The sequence below is a fragment of the Arvicola amphibius genome, chromosome 13 (assembly GCF_903992535.2).
Source record: "Arvicola amphibius chromosome 13, mArvAmp1.2, whole genome shotgun sequence".
Classification (NCBI taxonomy): Eukaryota; Metazoa; Chordata; class Mammalia; order Rodentia; family Cricetidae; genus Arvicola; species Arvicola amphibius.
In genome coordinates, this window is record NC_052059.1 from 68,690,272 (window position 1) to 68,708,982 (window position 18,711).

The following is an 18,711-nucleotide window of genomic DNA, read 5'->3' on the forward strand; positions in this document are numbered from 1 at the left end:
CAGCTCATGCTAACACACAATACAAACTCTGCATGCATACTGTGTAATATCTATGACACACAGTGGAATAACGATTATTTGTGGAGGATCATTCAGTTTGGATAGGCATAAAGATGATAACATCAGAAAAAAGAAAGAAAGAAAAAACCTGGATGAGCCCAAATGAAGATGCAGTTGACTTGGCTGTCCCATGTCCGACCACAGGCTCCTGTGCTGACGTCTTCTTTGCTGGCTGAGTCATGAAGGTTGTAGCTTACTTTGGCAGTGGACCCATCCATTGATGAATTCATAGCTGGGTAGGGGTCTGGAGGGTCCAGCTGCAGGAGGTAAGCCACTGCAGTGACGACTGTCACCTCTTGTCCCCATACCCTCCCCCGCCTTCTCTTTCTACTTCCCAGGCTCCTCCACATTTTCCCACCATGATGCTCTGCCATCACTCTTCCTCCCAAGGACAACAGAACCAGCAGACTTGCACACGGGAAGCCGCTGAGACTTGGAGGCGAAGAGATCCTCCTAAAATGATTTCTCTTTGTCCCAGCGACAGAAGCTGTGCTAGCCGAGTCAGGCAATGTGAGATCGAAGCAGGCAGAGAGCAGCATAGCATGATCGTAAACCAGAGAATCAGCTGGATGGGCGAGACACTAAAATTCAGCCGAGTGGAGGGCAGCAGCGGGTACTGTGTAAGCAGGAACTGACTGAGACAGGGCTTAACACTCATCCAGAGAGCTGGGAGACTTTCTAGGCTAAGAATGGGACTCCATCAACATCATGGTCCTCTTGCTAATGCTATCGATATACCCATCTGCGTTACAATGGCAACTGAACATAGTTGTAATGTTCTTAATCTCTGTATATTTCTTTTTGAATTTGCATCCAATAGCAACTTGAGTACCTTAACGGGAGTCTGAGTCCATACATAGGAGTTTTTGTAGCGATCTTTCCAATTGCCGCTAATGCATGTGTGCTCAACTTTGTACCATGGCATGTAAACAAATATGTGTAAGCTCTTGGGTTTCAGACCTTTCTCCGTCATGAGGGCATCACAGCTGTATAAAAAAAATTCTTTGTCTGTATTTAGGTGATGTTGATCCAAGAACTCCCGCCTGGAAGAGCTCTGTGCAAGTGGGCTGTGCTGCAGGCACAACAGGAGAACAAGCACACCCCAGGCTGTCAGAGAGGACGCCATAGCAGGCACCTGGGCCACCTACGTGGGCACAGGGAAGAGAGAAGAAAATACTGAAATACTAACCTGTAGGCTGTATTCATGTAACACGATTTTGTTTTCCCAGAGATATTCCTCATTAGATAGTAAAGTTAATTACATATTTAAAAAGTATTTTGCAGACTGAGTGAGCCAAGAATAAAACCGCAAAAGAAGATGGAATTTATTTTGAAAACTCGAAGTTCCTCTTAAATGCCGCTCGCTCTTTCCGCAAACGGTGCTCTTGCAACTCCTCATCACGGTACACATCCATGCATAAAGACACAAGGCCCGCGATGAAGACCGCAGGGAGAGTACTGCTTGGAGTCTCGGCCAAGCAGGAAAAGTTCTGGCTGGTCCTCTGCAGTGTGTGGCCCAGGTTGCCTGTCACAACTGATTGACACCCGATGCTTCTCCTGTCTTGACCCTCATTACAGCATTTCCTCCCCCAAACCTAACAGAAACACAACCCCATTACAACTCTCACATCTTTCATTCGTCAGGAACGCTAATCCCTTTGTTTTTCCAAACCCAAGATTGGTCAGAGGTAGCCTGGCTGAGCATAGTCTAAAAGGAAACAGAATGTCTGAGAGTGATTGTTCAAGTTCTCCAAATGCAAAGACTACCTTCACGGAAGTAACTCAGGACAGAAGACAGGCTTCTTGTGTGGAAAGACTTCCACTTAAACAGTCTGCTCTCGTTTAAGTGAATGTACCTGGCCCTATTGAATCTTTCGTCTGATTCACAACCCTGACCTCGTATGGGCCGTGTGAGCCAACAAAAAATGCTTTGGTAGATACTGCATGAGGATGGTAGGGTGGGAGCCACATCTGTGGGGTTTAATGCTGAGCTGAATTTGAGGTCTTGTTTTCTCTGATTTGGGTCAGTTTCATCTTTAACCCTAAAATGTCAGTCAATCTTCTTTCCTACAATGCCTGGCCTTTCAATCATCCTTCCTATACACCAATCTTTCTAACTCACCTTGTCAGTACACACGTCACTGGTTGCGGTGGGTACAGAAGAGATGGGGATCTGAAGAGCAGAGTCTCCGTCCTTTCTGGAGATCGCAAGAAGTCCACAGTGGTAGAAAAAAAGGAATGACAATAGAAAGTATAGCTGGATTTGCGGAGGTGGTGGCCTCTGGCAGGGCCAGGAGACATTTTTTTTATGCAAAGCCTGTTCATGTGTCTTCTCATGTGGAACCTTGGGTTCACCCTGAGAATAGCCGTAAGCACAGTCTGCAAACATCAAAGAAGGATGCCCAGGCAGAAAGGAACTTCAAAGCTTGGAGAGCGAGTGACTCAAGACGGGGTGGTTGTGGGCAGACAACCAGAAAACTTCCCAAACATGGACTTCTAGGGAAAGCCCACCGAATGGCTAGGCCACACTGTATAGGGAGTTTAGCAAGGGTGCGAATTGTGGGCCATGTCACACAGCCAAAAGTGCAATCTGTAGGTAGGTGAAGATAAGGAGCGTGCTTTCTATCACAACGCAAGGACAGCTAGTAGCTCAGCTGCACTGATGGAGTTTCTTTCCAGTTTGCGCCTGGCATGAAATGTCTGCATACAGCAGTTGAACTTATTTCCAAAGCCAGGTGTGGGGAGGTATGTTGTGGGATCTTAGGAGGCCCGGTTGTTTCAGCCTGTGTACCAACAAGGAAACCTGGTCACGAGACAAAGGAAATCCACCACCTGGTGTCTGCAGGATCCTGCACCGACGGGCTGGGGCAGGGGATTGGCTTGAACTACATCCCACACATCCTCCTCTTCTCCAGCTATTCGAGTGACAGCGAGAGAACACCCAGGGAGAAATTGGGAGCACCTGAGTTTAAATAACTTAGAGATAAATATGAGGAAAAACTAAATGGCAATTATATGCACAGCTGTCTGGAGCCCTTTCTAGCAAGTTTCCACAAATTATTCAAAACATAAATGCAAGTAGTGACTTGATGGATGTAGAGAAGAGGGAAGGACCTGCTGAGAGGTGGCAGAAGAAGGAAGGAAGGGAAGAGGGAGGGAGGGAGGGAAGGAAGGATGGAAGAAACAAGGGAGGGAGGAAGGAAGGTAGGAGGGGGGAGGAAGGAGGAAGGAAGGAGGGAGAGAGGGATGGAGGGAGGAAGGAAGGAAGGAGGGAGAGAGGGAGGAAGGAAGGAAGGAAAGAAGGAGGGAGGAAGGAGGGAAGGAGAGAGGAAGGAGGGAGGTATGGAGGGAAAGGGGAGGGAGGGAGGAAAGAATTCTTCTTTTTGGTGGTGCTGGGAGTTGCCCCTCTCCGGACTGGAGCACGCTGGGGTGTATGCTCTCGTACAGATCTGCTTTCCCAGCCCAAGGCATAAGTCTTTGAAAGCAACTGTCTTAGAGAAAGCACAGGCTTCAGCAAGTTTGCTCCGTGAAATCTAGAACGTGTGAGCATGGAATGAAGGCCTGTTCCAGTGCCTGTCGTCCGTATCAGGATCACACGCATTCTGCTTCCTAGTCAATTCCAATGTTCGTCAATAAAGAATAACCCTTTTAAATGTGGAAGATGTTTTCTACAACCCACGAATCCTACTCTGATCTGAAGCTGGTGCACAAGGGCCACTTGATGCACAGCTGTGTTAGGAAGCAAACCGAGCCAGGACTAGAGAGCCAGCAATGTGAAGGTTACTGATGTGGCTCAAATTTTCTCTCTCGCCTCTCTCTCTCCTCTCGTTCTCCTCTCTCTCTCTCCTCTCTCTCTCTCTCTCTCTCCTCTCTCTCTCTCTCTCTCTCTCTCTATCTCTCTCTCTGGACAGGGTTTCTCTGTGTAGCCCTGACTGTCCTGGAACTCACTGAGATCCACCTGCCTCAGCCTTGTTGGTTACATAGAGAACAAAGAACAGGGGCAAGGCTGGCTGTTCAGGAAGGCGGTGCCATGAGAGCTTCTTTACCGGACTCCATCCCGCCTGAGGCTTGGACAAGTGGCTCCATTTAGTCTGATTTGACCATATCCACTTTGATAAGCCCCTTCTCCGGTGTCTTCCTCAGTCAGGCCATGGTGGACATGGTCTAGTTTAACTAATCCCACAGTCGAGGAGAAAGTCTTCAGTAACTATGACTGGAAATTCAATAACAAAAAATGGAACAAACTAACAAAAGTAGCTTCCAGCCACATCTGAGTAATGGGGGCTAGAACTGGGAAACCGGTGGATAAGACAGGATGGAGTTTATTTTAAATTCAGCTCTTTTTCTGCTCTCTGAACAGTGGCTTGCCTTTCAAAGCACCGACTGCACCAGCGATCCTGAAATCAGAATTTGGTTCATGATGCCTGGCATAATAAACTTGTACAAACCTTCCAGTCTGTAAACCCTGTTGCATTTGGAGAGTCGGTTGTCTGGAAAGTCAGAGGGAAATCTGTCTGGCTCATAAGTGTATTTCCTGGCAAACCAGAGTAAAATGATTCCAAAGTCTAGTCCTGTCCTGCCATCCAGGTCATCGGCCTTGTCTCTGATACTCACCTCTGACTTCATATCGCTTCTTCGTGGGTACAGGAGTAGGTTCAAAACACCAAGGCCAGAGTCTTGCCTTCTTCCTGACCACTGTGGATAACGTGTTTAATTGAAGACTAGCAGGTGTACAGCTGCCACTACTTAGGTTTGTGGGAAGTTTCCTCTGCAGAATGAAGAACAATCGTACAGACAAAGAATGAGGGGGGAATCGGGGAGCTGATCTCGGTGAGGGGTCTCTGGAGGGGCGTGGTCCTCTGGAGTGGTCTCAGGCTGCAGGCAGGCGGAAGGAGCTGTGGGTTGATCTGTTCTGCAACATCGGAGTTCCAGCCAGGGGAAGCCTTTGTAATTCCTCTGAGCCTGGCTTAGGGAGAGTCATTGCCGTGAGTCTGAGGCATTAGGGTCCGGCTCACAGCAACAAGACGCTTCTCTTGGGACTGTGTCTGATCATCACATAATGTCTCTGTGTTGTGTGGCAAACAACAGGCAAAGCTTGAGTAGTACAAGATCAGGGGCTGGAGAGCTGGCATAAAGGTTAAGTGTACTTGCTGATCATGGAGAGTAGTGTTTCTCAAGCCTCCTGACGCCTCCCAACCATAAAATTATTGTCCCTACTTCTTAACTGTCATTTTTGCTACTGTTATGAACCATAACGTAAATATCTGTGTTTTCCGATGACCTTAGGCGACATTTGGAAGAATCTCTGCCATGATGGCTCTGATGAGCATTTGCCTCTGACCAGATGTGTGGTGAAACCCAGGACATGAGAGTTCACAGACTTGACAGGAACTTAAAGAGATCAGGGGAACCAAGACCATGACACAGTACCTTCAGCTGACAAACTCTTTATTATAATGATAATGCAGAAAATCTTTCAAATGAAGGAGGATAAAAAAAATCTTGGTTATCTACTATCTTTTTTGATATAGCATTTAAAAAATCTTAGTAGCCACAAACCATAATTAATAATACCAAACAACTCATATCTTTCAATTTGTTGGCATGTTATTTCCAAATTCTTGATGGTTTTCCTAAGGATGACATTTAGGAATAATAGAAAACAGAAAACATACATAATGAAGTAGGTAAAGTCCTGTGTGCGGAACAGGTTCAGTTGGATTTTTTAAAGATTTATATGTGTGTGTGTGTGTGTGTGTGTGTGTGTGTAGTGTTCTGCCTGCAGGTCAGAAGAGGGCACCAGATCTCATTACAGATGGTTGTGAGTCACCATGTGGTTGCTGGGAATTGAACTCAGGACCTCTGGAAGAGCAACCAGTGCTCTTAACAGCTGAGCCATCGCTCCAGCCCTCAGTTGGATTTTCATCTGAGAACTTTCAATGCTTTCATGGTCTTCAAAGTCTTTAACTCTAAAAGTTCTGAATAAAGTAGCAGAATAGGCATGGGGTAGGGGGTTAGGGCACTGGGATGAGACAGCTTAAACAAGGAAGGCACTTTGTAATAGTTGTAATACTGTCTAAATACAGGTGATGCAAGAGTCAGAGGATACTCGGGGAGTCAGGCTGTGAGGAGAGGTTTCCCTCTTCCCCATTGAATACAATGAGTTATACTGGGCATACATGGGTATACGGCATGAGCAATGGGGACGAAGCCCGAGGCCTTCGATGCATCCCTCATTGCTATCGTCACTTCCTCCGAAGCCAACTGCAGTTACTAGCTGTAGCAGCTGCAGAATGGCATCTATCTGTCAAAGTGCACCGGGACCTCTGGGTCACCCTCGCAGGCAATGACAACCCGCCTGGTGCTGGCGCTGGCCCTGTATCTGCAGTTAGGAGCCCTAGAGCTCCCTGTCTCTCTGCAGTCTGTGACCTTCACTACACCCTCGTGACAGTTCATCTGGCCATTCTTGCACTGGATCTTGGTGGTACTGCAGATGCTACGAATGTTCCAGATGTCTTCGTGGATGAAGGTGTTGAAGCGTTTGCACTGGTGAGAAGTCATCTTCCGTCTCTGCATCATCAGGTTGCAGTAGCTGTCACTGCCACCGGTCTGCTGAGAGTCAACATGCTGCCGCAGGAACCGCTGGTACATTCGGTCCTGGCCGAAGGAGGGCTGCACTAGCCCCAGCCCCAGCAAGGCCAGTACCAAGAGCAGAAGCAAGGACTGGGTCCTGGGCAGAGCCATCACGACCTAGAAAGGGCCTGAGAAGAAAGCAAAGACAGAAGGAAAGAGGGTAAAGACCGGGCACTGGAGAGCTACTGAGAACGGCAAAGTAAAATCTCTGAACATCTGGGCAGAACAAGCTTGGCTCAATGAGTTAAAAAAAAAAAAAAAAAAAAAAAAAAAAAACAACGGAGGCTGTGAAGTTGGGTGGGCAGGATGATGGGGGACCTGGGAGAGCTCAGAGAGGACAGTTAAGGTGATCAAAGCAACTTGTGTGAAATTCTAAAGACTTAATAAAAATATTACCTAAACAAACAAAACAGGACAATAAAGACAGGAATGGCTTAAGACCTGTCTATCAGATGCTGCCATCTGGTGGTCAGTCCTCAGATCGACTTGTAGGTTGACTGACTCACAAGAGCAAACAAAGCAGACACCCCAAAGTAACAGGGACAGTTTTTTCAGAGTCAAGCAGACTTAACAATGCAGGTACAGACCAAGAGCCGTATCTTTCGGAGCTGGTTTGAGGTACACAGATACACATGTGTACTTCATCCTACCTGAAGCCTCTGCCTTGCTACGTGATAATTACCAGTATGAAATGCAAGTATTACTCTTTAACCCCCTCCCCCATGTTCACAGTCATGTCTGTGCCCTGCTTCCGTGCCTCCAGGCATTAGCAGCCCTGGAGGTCATTGAGGATGGCCCCCTCCCTCATGTTTCCTGTTTCCCTGATACCACTAGAAAGGTGAACCTCTGCTTGGCACTCAGTGGGCCTCCCAGTCAAAATAGTGAAATATCTGCCTCTGGGTAGAATAGATATTCTGCTCCAAAGATTAGAACACTACACATGTGCTCTCCCCTTCAGGGTTAGTTAATCCAGCCTTCAGAGACCACCATCCTCAGAAAGGCTGTTTCACCTAAATGCACACCTAGGAGATGGGCGGGAGACAGAGCAGTTAACCTTCCCAGGAGGTTAACTGCTTCACACAGGCTGCTTTTGAAATTCTTCTCTGTGAAAAACCATGATTCTGGTTCCATTAAAGTTGAGGTTTCTAAGAGAATTAAGGCAATTCATTAGGTGGCTGAGGATAAGAGCATGAGGTTTGTCTGCCCTCAGTGCTGACAGTCTCTCACAGCGGTTTGTGTTTGGGTGTGTGTATGAGAAGGGAGGAGAGGTGGGGAGGATGCCTTTGTTGAGTTAGCTCTTGGTCCTAAACCTCTTTCCCCAAGGGCTCCTTTAGTAACCTATTAGTTAACAGACAACTCTATTGAAAATTCCCATCTGCCTTGTCTGTAAAATAATTATCATCCTCACTGCCACAGAAAGATGAAGTCTCTCCTCCCATTGATTGGCAGATAAAGAAGAACATCTCTGTTTCTGTCCCTCCCCTCAAGAGCAGCTGAGTAGAAAAATTAGGAAACACTAAATTTACTAGGAACTAGTGACTCTTCCAGACAGATTCTTATTGGCTTTAGAGACATCTTTATTTCTGTGCATCGTAAATCAGGAGACATAAGTTTCAGACAGTTTGTGTTCTGGCCGCTGACAGTGATCATTGCCCTCAGTGTTCTGGGGTAAGAGGGGATCAAAAGAAAACAGAACCAACTCTGTGCCAGGGGCCTGCAGGCTATTGACTGAAGACAGACTCATCTAAGTGGACAGGCAAGCCATTTTCACAGGCAACAACAATGTGTCTGGACCCTCTGGAGGCTCGGTACCGGCATGGAGGCCAAGGAGACCCTCCTCTATGCTTGCAAATGGTGACCTGGAATTGAGAGGTGCTTATTCTTAAGTTATTTCTGTAGGGCTCTCCATCTTTTCCGCAGACAGCCTTGATGCTGTCCTTGCTGCCATGAACAAACGTGTTGATGTCCTTGCAGGGAGAGGTCAGGCCTCGGCTCCTCATGGTCCTGTCACAGTACCTGTCGTCGCGGCCTCTTGGCTTGGCGTCATAGTGCTGACTCAGGAATTTGTTATACCTGGGGTCATCCTGAGCCAGAGCTGGTGGGGTCACAACCAGATCCAGCATGAAGACCAACAACAGGGGGCCCAGACTCACTGTCATCTCTTCCAACAGAGATTCCTGGCAAGAACAAAAAGTAGCAATGGTAGGGGTCATGGCACCACATTCCAATTTAGGCTAAAAGGGTGGAGACGTTTCTCTGTGACAGAACATTATAAATCAGTTGTCCACAGACATCGAATTCCATCTTTGCTTTCTCCTTCCTAGCTGGCGCCATGATCTATATCCTTCTCTTTCTTTTAGGATCACTGTCAATCATAGCATAATTTAAAACTATTTATATCCCTAGCCACTCATTACTTAACTTGATCACAAACATCACTCATCGCCCTGTTGGGTCCAGAAACATGCTACATCCTGGGACACAAAGACCTTTAAAATATACCAAGGACAGGGGCAGCGGTGTAGTCCCAGCTACATAGGAAACTGAGGCAGGAGGATTGCTCAAGCCCTGGAGTTCTGTGCTAGCTTGGCCAACACAGATGACTCTGCTGGGGGAGGGGGAATGGAAAGAAAGAAAAGAATAGAAATGTGGTGCCTGGGGGACACAATGGGACCTCCTGAGGTGAGGTAGACAGTAACACAGGAGCTGAGAGCCATGAAGAGTGACTGGGGGGGGGGGGTGTGAGCACAGGAACAGCCAAGGCCCCAAGGCCACTAAGATGGCTTCCGGGCATTCAGGTGTGAGGAAAGCTGTTGAGAGCAGACCGCCTTGGTGTGAGGGGGCAGGTCTACTTCTACCACAGGGCAGAGTTACTGTGCAATGCGCAGGAAGAACGGACCAAGCGTGCAGCTCTTGTAGAGGATCTGGGAGCAATGTCTGCAGAGCGGAAAGGGGAACAACGCAAGCTTGTGTTCCAGAGTGTCTCACTTCAGCGTCGTTCAGAAGATTCAAGAGAATAGGTGCTAGTCTCCCCATGTCTGTAATAGGGTCACACGGGCACATGATCTTACAGTGTGGTAAAATAAAACATAACAAAACAAACTAAGATCTCCTCATGAAGCCAACGGGCCCACAGTCCTCTGTAAGATCTTTCTGAAAAGGACAGAGGAGAGTGTTGCCATGGTCTCTGGAGAGCTCTCGGCTCACCCTGTACCACACACACACCCATCACAAACCACACACCTTAGAGCCAAAGATGCCTTCTGCTGGAGCTTGACCCCCTTATGGACTTTTAAAAGATGTTATTTCTAATGTAATTTGAAATTCTGAGAACCAACAGGCATTAGGTGTTTGTGGCAAGCAGTTTTTGATGCTACCCGTAAGTCTTTGAAGAAGAATGTAAAGATAATCCTGAGACCTAACAGCCCTCCTCACAGTGGGGCTGCAGAGATGGCTCAGCAGTGGAGAGTGTATCCTGCTCTTGCAGATGACCCGAGCTTGGTTCCCAACACTCGCTCACACCTACCTGCAACTCCAACTCCCAGGGAGCTAATGTTTCTGGCTTCTGTGGGCACATACACTCTCTTACTGATATCTGCCCACAGACATGCATGCATACACTTAAAATAATAAAAATAAATCTTTTAAAAAAGCACTGTAAGAGCCAGGCAGTGGGGCACATGCCTTTAATCCCAGCACTCAGGAGGCAGGGGCAGATGGATCTCTGTGAGTTCAAAATCAACATGGTCTACAGAGTAAGTTCCAAGACAGCCAGGATTGTTTAACAGAGAAACCCTGTCTCGAAAAAACAAAAAAGAATCAAAACAGCACTATAAGGAGAAAGTAGTTCAGTCATAAATGCTGGGCTTGAGGATGCTATGACGGGAAACTCAAGGATCCTCTAGACACAGCCCAGTGACTGCTGAGCTTCAGGTCCCAGAAAACATGGTGGATGGCTTCTGAGGAACATATGCACAGAGGTGCACCTCACCACAAAACCACGATAGACAGCCGTGAATGCCCCCACATTTAACAACAACAGCAAAACGTTTTTGAGGTTTTTTTCTTGGATACAGGGTCTTGCTGTGTAACCCAGGTTGACCTCAAACTCTTGACTAAAAACTATCATGCCCAGTTAATGTAGTTCGGGGGAGATGGAGGCAGCAGAACAGGAAGTTCAAGGTCATCTTTGGCCCTATAGCCAGCTCGAGGACAGCCTGGGATATTCAAGACCTTGTCTGTAAATAAATGTAAAGAATGTTACATCTTTCAGCCTGAAGAAATGTGTTATTGAAAGAGAAGATCAGCCCCAGGTATATTTTTTGTTTTGTTTTTTTCTTTTCCCTAAAGTGTGGTACATTTTCAGCGGCATTAAGTTAATCATTAGCTTTATTTTGTGTTTCTCTCACATGTAAGCCTGAACACTTTTACTTTTACCTCGTGTGTGTGTGTGTGTGTGTGTGTGTGTGTGTGTGTGGTGTGAAGGCGACTGACGGTCCTGGCACTCAGCTTGTATGTAGCTTGTATGTAGTCTGTTCCTCGTTCAGGGTCCAGGAGGATAACAAGACTCTAGGTCAGGGGGTCTAAGGCCCTACTGAGCATGTACGAGACAGGTGGGGGGGGGGGATTAACTGTCTTTCTAACTAGCACCTGACGCTAACCTACCCTGTGAGTTTCATGATGGCCGCAGACAAACTCGGTGTACGGCTAAAGAACACCACATTTCACAGTATCAAAATAACAAACTTCCATTAAACATGAACATTATAATGTGTAACAGAATCAAACGCGAGTGCGTCTTGTTGTTCATTGTGGAAAGATGGTGCCCGGGTGCAGAAGGGACAGCCACCTCTGAAGAATAACCAGCGTTCACGCGCTGCTGCTGCCGCTGCTCTAGCGGAGCTGCCAGTTGCGGGACACGCGCTTGCTGAGCTCTTCGCATTGGTCTTGGGGTTATCTTTCCTGGGTGTGGGTTGTTTTCCCCCCCAGAAATTAGAAAGAGCTGTGTGTGGTGCTGCATGCATGCCTGCAATAGTAGAACAGGCTGCCTAGTGAGATCCATGCAGACCTAAACACACGTAATAACAAGAGCTGCAATACTTGAACGACTCGGCAGGTGGCAGTCGTGGATAGGGATGCTGCCATTCGGCAACCACTGTCAGCCTGTGCTTAAAACCTTGTGAGTACAGATTGTGGGGAATGTGAATCGGCAAGCAATCTTGCCAGGCTTTAGGTAGTTAGGACACCAAAGCAAAGTCCACAATGTGGAGGATCCAAAGGCTGAGGATATCACAAATATTTACCAGCTCTCGGGTTTCATGGCGGCTGTCTCCAAAGCACATCGGTACTCATGAGATCCTGTCCATATTTCCCGATGCTGTATAACCTACGGTTGAGCGGGATCCGTATTCTTTGCCTTGAATCACAGTGTTTGCGCACGGCAGGCTCTCAGTATGCCCCGTGATTAATTTCCCTTCCCTCTCCAGGTCTATGGTACCAACGGAAGAAAGAGGTGATGGGGTAACCTTGGCCCAGTCTCTGAAACACACCTCCATGAAGGTTGTCTGTGTAAGCCTAGTCAGTGTACAGACTAACACCACACCGTGTTTCACCTCCTAAAAAGACACTTGCCTTCTAGTCTTTGAAACCACGCAGGCCTGTGTGGCCAGGTAAAGGGCTTGCTTGTTTCTAACTTGCAGAAATTGCGCATTAATTTTTTACCAACTCACCTAACAGTTCTCGGGCTTACTATGTATAACTTCATTTCTCTAATGAAGAGACAGAACCCCAGCAATACACCTGGAGCACCGCTGTGTACTGCCCACTCCCTTGCAACTGTCTCACTCGCGTATTTAACTCTGAATTTCTCCGTGGCAGGTGAAACTGCGCGAAAACAATGACAGCTGGATGGTCTGGGGCGCGGGTGTAAATCGTCAAGGCCAAAGGGCCGAGCCTAGTCAGTACCCAGCATGTGACGTTATTTGGACTCCTCTAGACTCATTTTCCCCGCCCTTAACTGATCCTGCAATCCTTACAAGCACCGATGCTCTCTTTTCTCCCCACTGGCAGGGCTTTGTACCAAGAGACGGAGCAGGGCTGACCGTATGGGGCAACCCTTTCACAGTTACGCCCTCACTACCTGTGTTTTCCGAGCAACGCTTGCAGAGGAAGCCATAGCAACAAAGCCTCACCTTCCTTTGAATCCTCCCTCCCTTCCTTCCCCCATTTACCGTCTTTTGATCTTAGCACGCATTCCGCTTGTTTCCAAAGAGCATCCATAATTTTTTTTTTTAAAGGAAAGACGCGCAGGGAACTGCCAGTAGCATACTTCCTTGTTTGGGGCTCTTTTCTTTACTCCTGTGAAGCCACATGCTTGCCCTGGAAGGTCAGCATAGTCCCACGCCTTGGGAGATTTTGTCACAGCTGAGCGTCTGATCTCCGCCCTCACCTCCCACACCTCCATCTCCTGGCTCTCAATCTCATTTATTACCTTCGCCCAGAAACAAACTATCCCAAAAGAAACTTGCTTTCATTTTAAATTTAAACTCTGACTTATTTTCTTTTTAAAGCATGAGGCTGGGCCTAGAAGTCCTAAGGAGGGATAACTGGTTTCTTTAAATAGATGAATGGCTAGACAGAGTGCAGGAGAGGAGAAACAGAGCAGAAGGAGGCAGAATCTTACAAAAGTTGGCCAGCTTTCCTCCAACTGAAGATGAGTCCAGATGTTTGCTCCTGGAGACCAGGTCCAGCGGTGTGAAGCAGAGGCGCTCTCAGTCTGGTTATATACAGGGCTGTGTGAGGGGGCGGGGAGACCATTTCTAAGGAACCACTTTGTCAGACAGATGTAAACAAGGGCACCACTAGGGGACAAACAAAGGGTCATTCACCTTTCCCTGGGTATGACCGGGTCAAACATTAACCGCCTGGCAGGCCCATGTTTGCTCAGAGACAACAATGTTTGGTAGGCATGGCCTTTGTCCCAAAGACACCTCTTTCCCGATGCCCATGGTCCTTCCCTTCCCATGGTAGGACTGAGGTCTCATTCTTCATATGTCGTAGAATGGTGCAAAAACATGCTGTCTCTGACCCTAAGGTCAACTTCAAGAACCACTTTGGAAGGAGTCTAGAGGAAGTAGTGAAGCAGCTGTGCTCCCCACCTCCTTCCCAGCATTTCCTGGGCTCGTCTTCCCGTCATCCATCCACAGGAGACAGAACCTGACTGCCAACCTGATCTTAATCACGTAAAGAAGCCATTGTGTACCTCTGCTCTGCTTCTGAGGAAGTCTCTGACTAAGCAATAGTAGATCAGCCACACGTCAGATTTCCTACACCCGCAAAGCACACAGGAAGGGAGTAGAGAGTTCACTGGGATTGTTATGTATTCATCTTCAGGACTGGACAGAGGGCTCGGTGGTTACAGGCACAGGCAGCCCTTCAGAGGATCCAGGCCCAGTTCTCGGCATCCATGTGGCAGTTCACAGCCATCTAAACGATACATTTTTCTGGCCTTCCTAGGTATGGCAAATGCCTGGTACGCAGACATACGTGCAGGCAAAATACCCCCCACACAGAAAATAAATAAGTATGTAAAATGTAAAGAATTGCTGTACACTTATATTCCATGTAGGGCAGGATTGAAACAGTTTAGCTCTGTCAGTTTCTAGATTTTGCTCCATCATTTTGTATAGATATTTGTGTGTAATTTAAGCTGCGTTTATTTATAAATAAGTAGGGAAAAACACCTACAGGTTGATGATGAGGGAGGAGAGGTGGAGACAAGAGGCAAAACACCTTTCCCCACATGAGAACCCTGTTGGGGATATTTTGAGTGAGTCTGGGCACAAGAGCTAGAGCCATGAGCTGACTAACTTGCTCTAGCAGGAGGAAGAAGCCGGGGGTGGGGGGGAGCATGTCAGCATCATCTCCAGATTCCCTCAGCGGAACTGTTTCCCTCGGGAAGCTCAGACGGGAAAGAGGCACATGGGCAGCCTCAGGACCCAACTTGCAGGCATGCTCACACCTGGCCTTGGGTGGGATGGATCTGGCTTTACTTCAGGTTGGTGTAACTGAGAAAACAGGCGGTCAGTTTTTCTTTGAGGGTTAATCTTGTTGTCTCTTCATTAGATGGAACCTTCTCAGAAAAGAATATTTGCTTCCTCATTTCTGTATTCTTCGTGACTTGACACCTAAGTCCCCATCAACTGACCTGGAGCATCTAGCTGTGCAAACTCCCTGTGCTTCTATTTAAAGGTTCAGAGATGCAAGATTTCATAGCAGTTATTAAATAAAGCTTGATCGCTAAGTAGAGCGATGTCTGGAGAGGGAGGCTGGCTGGGGGCTGATGAGGCCATCCGGGTGTGGCCACAGACCAGGGAGTGCTCTGTTGTTGCCTGCAAAAAGTTGCTGAAATCGCCTGATTTGCCTTTGCCAATTAAGTATTGTTCCCATCTACAGTGTAAAATCTCTAGGAGTATAATCTTGTAAAAAGCTCATGCTTTTAATCCCAGCACTCTGTGAGTTCGAGACCAGCCTTGTCTACAGCACTAGTTCCAGGACAACCACGGCTATACAAAGAATCCCTGTCTCAAACCAACAAACATAAAGAAGCTGCCCAGAAAGCACACATCCCGAGGGGAGCACAGCCCACGACAGCTTGAGAAGGATCAGTGGTGTGGGGACCTGGAAGGAACAGTGTTCCCCTTCCCTTCCCTTCCCCCCACACTCCTAACCCAACTGTGGCTGTGATCAGATGACCCAGCAAGCTATGCAGCCTGCCCTCTCTCTGCCCTGGTGACTTGAAGGTGCTAGAGTCTCTGGAAAAGAAGGCGCAAGCACACACTGCCTTGCCCATGTAACAAGTGCCAGACTTTGCTCTGCCAAAATGTGAAGTGTTTTTAAAGTACAGAGAAGTAATAGCCTGGGGACCCTCAAGGTGAGACCCTTGCTGCTATCCAGGGGACACTGACGCACTCCATGTGCAAACATACTGTGTATGGCGGTGCCTGTTTTAAATTAATCCCACATCACTCTTTAAACAGATGTGGAAGAACTGAGTTCTGGAGTCATCAACCACTCATCTGTTAAGAGAGAACAGCCAAGCGCATTGCAACACCCTGATGGCCTCATTGTCCCTTAGGGGTGGGAGGAGTATCATCCAATCCCATAGCCAGGAATGACCATCAGCAAGGCTCTTTCCTGCTAAACAGTCACAAAAGCAGATGCCTGACCCTAACCCGCAGCACACACACAGACACACAGTCTGCTAGTCTCACACACCGCCTTGCCCGACAGACAGACCAGTCTCCCTTTCGGGAGCTGTGTTAGTGTGCGGAGCAGCCAAATGCCTTCTCTGAAGTCGCTGGCCCTTCATCTGACCACACAAAGGGTTGAGAACCTGCTCAGTTCCCTGAAAAAGGCCAGGCCTTTTTTTTTTCCCAACTCGGCACATATTGAAACAGAAATGGGTATTTTTTAAAGTTTTGTATTTTATTAAGATGCAAGTTATTATAGCCTAGGAATGATAAAGTGTGTGTGTGTGTGTGTGTGTGTGTGTGTGTGTGTGTGTTTTGCTAGGGCTCAGACCCAGGGCCTTGCACGTGCTATGAAGACTACCAACTGAGCCACATCCCTGGGCCTGAATATTTTATCTTTGTCAGTAATTTTAACTCATATGAAACAACTGCCAACTTTTTTTAAAAAGAAGTATTCATTAAAAAAAAGTTTTAACCAACCAGGTAGTGGAGGTGCATGCCTATAGTCTCAACACTCAGGAGGAAGAGGCAGAGGCAGGTGGATCTCTGTGAGTTCAAAGCCAGCCTGGTCTACAGAGCAAGTTCCAAGGCAGGCTCCAAAGTTTTAACCTCCTGAGAACCATTCTCCTTTCCTGGAAATTTTGACTCTCTTCTCCAAGCCAGTAGTATCCATGGACACATGAGGCATGAAATTCTCCCTCCAAAATATTTCCCCTTTAAATAGAGTGTATGTTGATTCTGTTCTTCGGACTCATTGTAGGGTCAGGTGGGGAAGGTATGAGAAAATTGTGTAAATTCCTGTACAATGCTAATTTAACACAATCAACGACAGAAGTAGCTGAAAAGAAAAAAAGCTCACAGGACTAGGGCTTGAGGAAGTGGGGGCTCCACTGGTTGAGGGAGAACGGAACAAAGTCCTGAAGACTTCCCTGAATCTCCAAACAAGATACAAATTAAACATTTACTTCCCCATACACTGGGCTTTGGCCTATTCCTGATTTCTAGCTATTCTCAGAATACCCTACAGAGATTGCACTCTGCTCAAATAAAGATGAAATGGGAAATCTCGAGAGATGTTTTCCCAGCCTGAGTCAGTGCACTTTTTTATCCATGTTTGGGGTCACACTAACAATGCCGCCACTGGGCGGCCCCACAAACGTTCTGTGGGACTCAGAGAGAACAGGAGGTCTGCACCCCACAAAACTGAGACCCTGATGAACTGATGACTTTTGCAGGCCCGTCTCTGACCTTGGCCACCCCTCCCCCTCCGCCCCCCCCCCCCCCCCCCCGTTAAACTACAGGTCAAGTCCACAGTATCTGAACCCGTGTTACGACACCGCACCAGCCCATGCAATCAGGACGGGAACAGAGGGAAGCCTGGGAAGCTACCAACTTTCATTTTACAGATGTCGAAATTAAGAACAGAGAAAGGGACGTTAATTGACCAAGAAACTTTTTACATTCCTGTGACGGAATGATTTCTAGAAAAATCAAAACTAACTTTTAAAATAATACTAAAAATTAGTTAAAGGAAACCAACACTGATTATTTCTATAAATCTCCCAAACATTTGAATTCCCCTTTCATCAGCAAGGAGTTTCTTGAATTAAAGCCGCTGGTTCAACTTGGAGTGGTGCGACACTTTGAATAGCTGCAGGGAGTTGGCCAGGGCCTGTTCAGATAGACGACTGAGCTTTCTAGCGAGTGTGAACGAACAGTAAAAATTGCTGTCGCCACAGAGGGAGATCCTGGCCTACTGGAGAAGTCCCAGTTAAGGACGAAGATATTGCACAGCCACGGTTTGATGTGCTGTATCAGAGCAAGAGAATCCCAGCCGTCCAGTGAGAAGGCACGGACGGAGGCGGCTGTTGACACTCGTCTCCAAAAGTTTCACAACACTCTTCAGGGTGAGTTATGGGCGGGAGACAGGAAATAGAAAATGAAAAACACCAGTCCTCAAATGTTAAGTTCTGCGTGCACAACCTTGACAGCTTTTCCCACAAATCTGATTCCAACCTAGGAACCCTCATGTCTTCCTTACCCGAGCGAACGCGCGCTCAGATAAGGGTTCCTGGCACTCATCCTCCCTCCGCAGATTCTGTGGTCCCTTCTGAGCCTGGGTTCTACCCTCTGCCAAGCTGGAAAGGGAATCGTGGAAAGGGGATCTTCAACTCTGGCAAGAGCTGATGCCGCCACACCTCAGCTCCGCAATCAGACCCGAGAAGGGGTCTCCCAGGACCCCTACACCGCCCCTGGATGGACGGGGTTTCCATAGACAAACCGCTCCTGGGCAAACTATCTGTATAGTTTAGCGTAGAAGCCCACCGGGCGTGGAACTGTGGAGGAGGCCGCTTTGTTTCTCACCTTGTTTTCCTAGTGGGATGCCGAATAGGCGAACTGCAATTTCCCCTGTAATCTCGTTCCGAATATGGGTGAGGTCGGCGTGGTCCGGACACGCAAACAGATTGGGGCCGGGTGCAGAGGAGCGGAGGGTGGGCGTTCCAGGCTCTGTGGCTGGGACCGCACCCCATCTCTGCAAGGACGCCCCTCCCCGCTGGGCAGAGGAACCAGACTGGCAGGCGTCCCGAGGACCGCCACAAAAGATACCGGCCATAGATGCTACGACGATCGAGAAGAACCCCACCCCTGGAGGGTAGAGGGGAGGGGGCGCTGCAGAACCCAGAAATCTAGAGCTGCCGGAGGTCTGGTCCTCTTTGGCGGGATGGTCAGAGAAAGTCAAATAAAGAGGGATTTTTTCCAGTATGTA

General features: G+C 47.8%; 3 protein-coding genes and 1 long non-coding RNA gene across 6 annotated transcripts; 1 reads left to right on the forward strand and 3 right to left on the reverse strand.

Moving 5' to 3' along the window:
- Nucleotides 1–743: 743 nt before the first annotated feature.
- Eddm3b (epididymal protein 3B) lies at nucleotides 744–1,198 on the reverse strand. The gene is given in 2 exon segments (XM_038309714.1): nucleotides 744–866; nucleotides 869–1,198. Coding segments are annotated over 2 exon segments (441 nt in total). The 5' UTR covers nucleotides 1,187–1,198.
- Nucleotides 1,199–5,491: 4,293 nt separating this feature from the next.
- Nucleotides 5,492–18,446, reverse strand: Rnase4 (ribonuclease A family member 4). 2 transcript variants are annotated; one of them, XM_038309847.1, is made up of 2 exons: nucleotides 18,309–18,446; nucleotides 5,492–6,821 (listed from the first exon to the last, which is right to left on the reverse strand). In XM_038309847.1, exon 2 carries the CDS (start codon nucleotides 6,802–6,804, stop codon nucleotides 6,361–6,363), a length of 444 nt encoding a protein of 147 aa, XP_038165775.1. In that variant the 5' UTR covers nucleotides 6,805–6,821; nucleotides 18,309–18,446; the 3' UTR covers nucleotides 5,492–6,360. The 2 variants fall into 2 exon arrangements, with proteins under 2 accessions (XP_038165775.1, XP_038165774.1); XM_038309846.1 differs by lacking the exon at nucleotides 18,309–18,446 and adding an exon at nucleotides 13,376–13,484.
- Nucleotides 8,247–18,432, reverse strand: Ang (angiogenin). 2 transcript variants are annotated; one of them, XM_038309843.1, is made up of 3 exons: nucleotides 18,309–18,327; nucleotides 13,376–13,484; nucleotides 8,247–8,870 (listed from the first exon to the last, which is right to left on the reverse strand). In XM_038309843.1, exon 3 carries the CDS (start codon nucleotides 8,850–8,852, stop codon nucleotides 8,415–8,417), a length of 438 nt encoding a protein of 145 aa, XP_038165771.1. In that variant the 5' UTR covers nucleotides 8,853–8,870; nucleotides 13,376–13,484; nucleotides 18,309–18,327; the 3' UTR covers nucleotides 8,247–8,414. The 2 variants fall into 2 exon arrangements, with proteins under 2 accessions (XP_038165771.1, XP_038165773.1); XM_038309845.1 differs by lacking the exon at nucleotides 13,376–13,484 and having other exon boundaries at nucleotides 18,309–18,432.
- On the forward strand, nucleotides 17,329–18,707 carry LOC119799941. The gene is made up of 2 exons (XR_005282955.1): nucleotides 17,329–17,851; nucleotides 17,965–18,707. It is a non-coding gene; the product is annotated as an uncharacterized LOC119799941 (long non-coding RNA).
- Nucleotides 18,708–18,711: the final 4 nt, after the last annotated feature.